Source organism: Octodon degus, unplaced genomic scaffold, assembly GCF_000260255.1.
Source record: "Octodon degus isolate 3935 unplaced genomic scaffold, OctDeg1.0 scaffold00255, whole genome shotgun sequence".
NCBI lineage: Eukaryota > Metazoa > Chordata > Mammalia > Rodentia > Octodontidae > Octodon > Octodon degus.
Genome location: NW_004524831.1, coordinates 2,831,916 through 2,839,157, shown reverse-complemented (window position 1 = coordinate 2,839,157; position 7,242 = coordinate 2,831,916). Strand labels below are relative to the sequence as shown.

At 41.0% G+C, this 7,242-nt stretch overlaps 1 gene segment (V, D, J or C); it reads left to right on the top strand.

The window, feature by feature from the left end:
- Window positions 1–2,013: 2,013 nt before the first annotated feature.
- LOC101562036 lies at window positions 2,014–6,166 on the top strand. The segment is given in 3 exon segments: window positions 2,014–2,097; window positions 2,200–2,618; window positions 6,023–6,166. Coding segments are annotated over 3 exon segments (609 nt in total).
- Window positions 6,167–7,242: the final 1,076 nt, after the last annotated feature.

Below are 7,242 nucleotides of genomic sequence, written 5' to 3'. Positions count from 1 at the left end.
CTTATTCCACTGAGCCTTCCTCCCAGCCCCTCTATTGTTGTCATTTTGGTTTGTTTCGTGCTAAAACAATTTTGCACTTCTATATGTGATAACCTAAACAACTAATTTGAAGGTAATATCATACAATACAACAGTCATTGCTGAATTACTTTCATGTTCTGTGAATTTTTTTTTTTACTATAGACTCAAAATTTTATTGTAATTTTTACAAGCCTTAAGTCTCTGTATAAGAATTGGCTAGATTTGTTCTTTTTAAAATTCATTTTCATGAGAAAAAAGATATAAATACATGAAACAGTTTCAATACAGGTTAGTAGGATGTTTTATATTACTTACATAACCATTTATTTTTCTAACCATGTTTGATTATTCAAAAAATAAAAAAAAAACAAAAAAGAATCCAGGAATAAATGCACCAGAGAGTTCATTTCTAATGAGACAGTGACTAGGAAGAGCAGCAGGATAGAGAGCAGCAGGATAGGGTCAAATGTGAACTCAAAGGAAAGCAAAACTAAATCAAATTGACAAGACTTGACAAATCATAAATGATACAAGATTTACTAGAGTGAACATTCAAGACATATGGAGGTCATGATAGGGCGTGTAATCTAGACAGAGGGAATCCAGATGCTTAAAAATGAGACCAAATATCATTCAAAATCTGTCACTCCCACCACAGGTGGAGTGCAGAAATTGGAGGTCTAACAAGGTCACTGATGACTGACATGTGATTTCCAGACTCATTTCCTCAGGATTCCTCAAGTGTCTGTTTCAAATATGTTGGTGCTCCCTTCCTTAAGAACCACAGATGTGACTCCCATGTGTCCAAGAACAGTGTGGGTCTCAATGACTAGCATTGCAGTGAGCAAAACCATGTCTTTCCATGATTTCCATGGGGCATTGATTCCACAGGTCCATGAACTCCAAGAGCTGTGTGCATCACTGCCTTCATCTGGTTCTCAGAGGTAGAACCAGACATCTGCAGGCACAGGCACGATCCCCTGCAGAGACTCCTGAAAGAGGCAATGCCAGCTCAGGTGTGAAGTGAGACAGCACAGGCAGGCACCTGAGCACAGCATGTTGCAGATCTATGTTGCTCCATTTGCCACAAGGCCATGCATCTGCAGCATCATCAGCTGGTGTGGGAGAGCTGAAGGCTCCAGCTCACCCTTGCAAAAAATTTTGTAGCTGCTACATTCCCAAAAAATATGGACAGGTTTACGGGGACATCATCAAGTGGTATGCAAAGTTACAGTATCATGGAATCAAAGAGGATTATTTTGCACAAGTACAAAGGAATGGTGAGCTGACGAGATTGCTCAGCAGAATAAAGTGTCTACTTAGGCAGAGTGCAATGACTGGGATTCAATACTCGAGGTGCAGTGCTGGCATCACCCCCAGGGCTCTCTGAGATGGAGTTTGAGCCTGGCATGGTGGTGGGTGCCTGTAACCCCAGGCTTGGGAGGCTGAAACAGGAGATTCAGTGTGAGTCCAGTCTATGTAGTGAGACACTGTAGACCCTGAAGACCCTAGACCAAACATAAAAAAGAAGAAATGTTGCACTAGTTGAATTTTTGAGATTTGTAATTCATCTTACTATTCTTGGTCAGCTCCTACATCAGATTTGCTGCTCAACTGTGGATTGATTTATACAGTGTACATCATGTTGGCCAGCTCAGCATCACAAGGACCAGCCATTTCTAAGAGACAGGAGTGACCGGAAGTTGAACAGGAACTAGAACTTGAGTAACTAATTAACTGAAGAACAATGGCTGGTGGGGGCATTTTCTGCTGCAAGAATGAGTTTTCCCATGGTCTTGGATAAAAGCACTGGTAATAAACTTTGCCAGGACAGGCACTCTCCACTTGTGCAGACCTGGATGAGATTTCAACTGGCAAAGCTGCTTATATAGGAGGAGGCCATGCAAATAGGGCCTCTTTGGCTGATGAAAATCTGCCAAGCCCTGACGCTGCAGCTCTGCAGAGGAGCCCAGCCCTGCATGCCCAGCTCTTCCCACTTGTTGATCAGGACTGAGTACAGAGGGTTCACCATGGAGCTGGCACTGAGCTGGATTTTCTTGTTTGCAGTTTTCAAAGGTAAATTATTTGGAACAAAGATACTGAAGGAATTAGTGTATATGTATTCCTGTGACAGTGGACATGTGGCAATTTCCTCAACATGATGTCTCTCTATTGCAGGTGTTCAGTGTGAGGTGACACTGGTGGAGTCCGGAGGAGGCTTGGTTCAGCCTAGCGGGTCACTGACACTCTCTTGTATAGCCTCTGGATTCACCTTTAGTAGTTATGGCATGCACTGGATTTGCCAGGCTCCAGGGAAAGGGCTGGAGTGGATCGCATACCTCTATATCGATGGTAGTATTAAGTACTATGCAGACTCCGTGAAGGGCCGATTCACCATCTCCAGAGACAATGGCAAGAACATGCTATATCTGCAAATGAGCAGCCTGAGATCCGAGGACACGGCCATGTATTATTGTACAACACGCACAGTGAGGGAATGCCACCATGAGCCCAGACAAAAACCTCCCTGTAGGGATGCCAATACCCAGCGGGTGGCACTGTGCCATTTTGAGAAATTGGCTGGGCCCCAGGAGCAGGTGCAGAGAAGGAACCAGTGGAGAGAGGGATTCCTGTTGGTCTCTTGGGTTTCCTTTCTATTTTAACATAACATGACCCAAGGAGACTCTGCATTGCTAGAGCTGCAGTGAAGTCTCCAAGTGGAAGTAAACATTTTCTGTTACATTTAATTGCATAAAGACAAAGGAAGTAACGACTTTTTCATCTCTATATAAGTGTCCTTGGATGGTAAACAGGACATACGTCCATCTCAGAATACCTTACTCACAGGGTGAATTTAGTTTTCCTTTGAATGTCATAACCTCATCACTCAAAACATGAATCTTCTAGTTTAGTCCCTATGAATGTGGAATTGTTTCATGAAGAATTAATTTCTTTAGATGAGGAAAAGAAATCCTTAATAGTCCTGACTATGGAGTCTGAGAACACACAGCTCTGTCCTCCCTTGCCCACCTCAGGAAATCTAGTCCTCTAGTCAGCCCTAACACTACGTGGAGACTTGTCTCATGAATCAGGAAGAGGGTCGGCCCAGGTTGCCATTGTAGGCACTTGCTGTGCTCTTTCTTTCTTTCTAGGGTATCATCAGGATTTGAACCTTTAATATTCTTTGCCAATTTATAAATTCTACAATTTTTAAATTATAGTGTAACTTCTCTCTCTCTCTCTCTCTCTCTCTCTCTCTCTCTCTCTCTCTCTCTCTCTCTCTCCCTCCCCCCCTCAGTCCCTCCCTCATTGCATTTTTGTTTCTCAACTCTGTCTTTCATATCTCTCAAATTTCAAGTGTACATCTGTCTTAGTTACTCTTCTCCCATTGCAGGGACAAATACTGGACACTCAAAATGAAGGAAGGAAAGGTTCACAGTTACTGGAGGTTTCAGTCCATATTCATCTGGGTTCAAGGCAGAGCAGCACATAGCAGAAAGCAACCTTTCATGGTGGCAACAAAGAGCAGGAGCAAAAGGGAGGTCAAGAAGAGTAGCAGCAGCTCAAAGCAGCTAGCTTTCATTCAGTCCTTACATTGTAATGCAAATTACGTACCCCAGGGCAAGTGCAGCATCCAAACCCACAATAATCAATCACAAACTCCAGAAGGTGACCCAAGACTGCATGAGGCTTAGAGGGGACACCTAGACACAAAACATAACAACATCATAGAAATAATAGAAAATCTTAAAGAAAATCCCTCCAGTTTCATAATACTCTTTTCCCCCCATAATTTTATTGAGAAATAAATAGCAATGGGACAGTTTCAAATCAAATTGGTAGTATAGTTCCAATAATTAGCACATTGCATACATTCTTCCTAGTGGTTATTTGTTGTACAAGATGCAGACATGATATCTTATTTTCAAACACTATTAGAACAAATCCCTCTCTTCATTGAATTAAGAGAATGTAGCTATATATCTATCCTAACCATTTTGAATACACAGATACAAAATGGTCATTCATCTATATCCCCTTTTTTGTTTAGTTCCATCATTTAAATATTATAGGTGTATGAACTCAGTAAAATATTCTGAAATAGTCCAGTAGTCCATAATAGTATTGGGTCTTCCGCTTGACTGGCAATATCAGAAGTTGTTGACCTGAGTGCCTTACAGCTCAACATAACAACATGGCTTTACTTCTTGTACTTTGATTTTATACTTCTCTGCTGGATGGTTAAGACCAAGATAAAGCAAGACCTATGTAACAAGAATTGTATCTTTTGGATCTGAAAAGGTCAGTCAAGTCCCCTCAGGATTTATCCTGAGACCCTGTACCTCAGATTGTAGATCCTTTGTCAGTGTCAGCCATGTGGATGAGTCACAGCCATTGCCTGGCCAATGTGCTCTCTGTGAAAGCCTGAGAGAATGTTTATCTCCATGTGACTCTCCTTAGGCACACTCTACGTCATCGATCACTTTCCTCTTTGGCCCCATAATCTCCTTGATCAGAAAATCTGGGACACAACTGAGTTACATGATGTTCCACTACAGGTTCTCATATGTTCTGAGTCTTAATTGACCTTGGAAGGCTAGGGCCAAAATGTTGGCTTTCCTTACTGCCCTCCTTTTTCTCTAATTTTGGTCTGCAAACTTAGGTTGTTATCCCTGCAGAAGAGAAGCTTATTGTTATTACCATATAACCTAGGCTGTTGAGCTTAACCTCACTATTTGTCTGAATATCAAACATCTTAGGCATAACATGGAACAGATATTTTTCATAAAGTGTTGATATGTTAAACTTTAAGTCCATACAGAATATGACAAAAAATTAAAATATATTTAAAAATAGGAATAAAGAGTTATATGTTTACACATAAGTCCAGAAATCTAACCATATACAACATTGCAGCAAGACAGTCCTGCAACACTCCTTTTCCTGTCTCCTGCCTTCAATCACCGCCCCCTTCCTTTTTAAACAATCATCTACCCGAGAGACAGCACGGCAACAACTGGTGTTGCATGACAATCCCATTGTTCTGCTGTTATACATTTTGTTCATTTTATCTCAATAAATTCTGTATTTAACACTGACATAGTAATAAATTTTTATACAGTAATTAAATATGTACCTCTATACAGTAATGTCATTCTTATGGTCACCGTTTTCTATGTTCAAGTATATAGTGAGCACCACAAAGTCATTTTCACACACATACATGGTTCCTGAAGGCAGAGCTGAGGTGACATTTTCACACATGTAACCTCATATGTTAGATGTTTCCAAGGACTTCACAGTCACATTCATCATGGGAAGACAAATATATCTCCATGTCCTCTATCTTCTCTGCACCTCACTAGCACCAGCATCATCACTGATTTTTTCCTTTGTTTGTGAACTGAGATTTCCCTTTGCTGATGGAATATCCCAGGTGCATCTCATCTTTCTAAAGCAGGACATGAACATCTTCCTGAATATAATCTCATCTGAGATGTAGCATATCCTCCCTGTTGGCTAGTTTGAATTCCAACTACTTGTAGATTCCTAAAAACTCTGAAATATTTCATGAGTTTCCTCTTGTGTTTTTTCCATGTTCAGCCAGTACTGTGCAAACAGAATTTTCAAGAACTGATATTAAAACCTGATTCAAGTAAGAGTTAATTTGTTCACAAGGGATGCATCTTGCTGTATCCCAATCTGCATAGCCATTGAAAACCATCATCTACATATTGAAATCTATGAAATTATGGGAAATTAAAATCACAATCTTTCACATGCTCCTCAAGTAAACAAAACTATAGACTGAGTGATAACCAAGAAACCTGGAGAGGGGCCGGGGAGATGGCTCAGTGGAATAAGTGCTTCCCTGGCCAGCACAAGGGCCTGAGTTCAATCCCCGGTTCTGGGAGAAAAAAAAAAAAAGGAAAAAAAACCAAAGAAACCTGGAGAGACAGGAAGTTTCAGACTTATAAGTGAGTCCCATATCCTGGTGCAGGAAAAGCCTCAAGCCGAGAGTGGAGGGAGCACTGATGGGGAGACGCTGGATGACTGGAGGACAGAAGAGGTCCAACATGAGGTCACATCATGCTCCTGGTGTCCACAAACCCCACATGATAACTTCAAAAGCCCTAGGGTCTGAATGAAAAGATTCAAAAAGATCACACAGGGCTCACCCAGGACAATGGGAGGGCTGATCACAGAGAAATGGCCCCAGAGCCTGCTTCAGACACAACACACTCAGGGAAGAACTTTTCCTGAAAATTATCCCACATAGAGGTGAAATGTTCTCAAATGAGAACAAACAACCATACATTCTGCATGGATGCTGTAACAAGTCAACCCAGTTCATAAAAAAAGTAAACGAAATTCAGTGCTTTTTTAAAAGGTGCAGATGTCAGGTGTAAGTACCAAAATCCCTAGGTTTTACTGTTAGGTTCAAAGGGAGAAGAATTAGTCATGAACACAGGATCTCACATTTCAAACACATCAAGGTCAAGGAAGAGGTTGGAAACTGAGGAGCTGCAGTAGCAGCTACATTGAAGGAGAACCTATTGAAGCAACAGTCAGCAGAGCAGACAGAGGAGAAGAAAAAGAGGCTTGTGCTGCCTCTGGTTGGGAGCCACAGAGCATCAGGCTCTGTTATTCATTCACCTTGGAAATTCATATTTGTTTCTCTGATGGAATCAGACCCAATGATATCATGTAATACTCTTACAGAAAACCTCTCCTATTCCTTCATGACACCCACAGACTGCTCCACAGCAGTTACTAAATAAATTATATCATTTATGACAGAAGCAGTAAAATCGAGCAGATGAGGTATTGCCACATGATCAGTTACATATTTCCAGTAATTTATATTTAATATTTTCTAAGATTTATCAGTATCAAAACAAATAACACCAGGGGAGAGACAGTTTATCTGCATTCATGTTGTAAATTGTCATTCAAAGAAATATGAAGAGTGGAATCAAGAGGACCAGAGAGCTCCTGTGTACTCATCTCCACACACAGATCTGACAGGAGTATTAACCACAACACAGCTTTTCCTCTTTGTCTCTGTGCCTTCGCTTTCTGGACAGAACTGTATTGAAATGCCTCAAAACTTCTCAGATGGGTTTCACTAAAATCCACCTTCCATCCATATGTTATACTCTAAATATAATGAAGATTCGTCAGCTGAACCTTCCCTACTTCCTATGCATGAAACCCAGC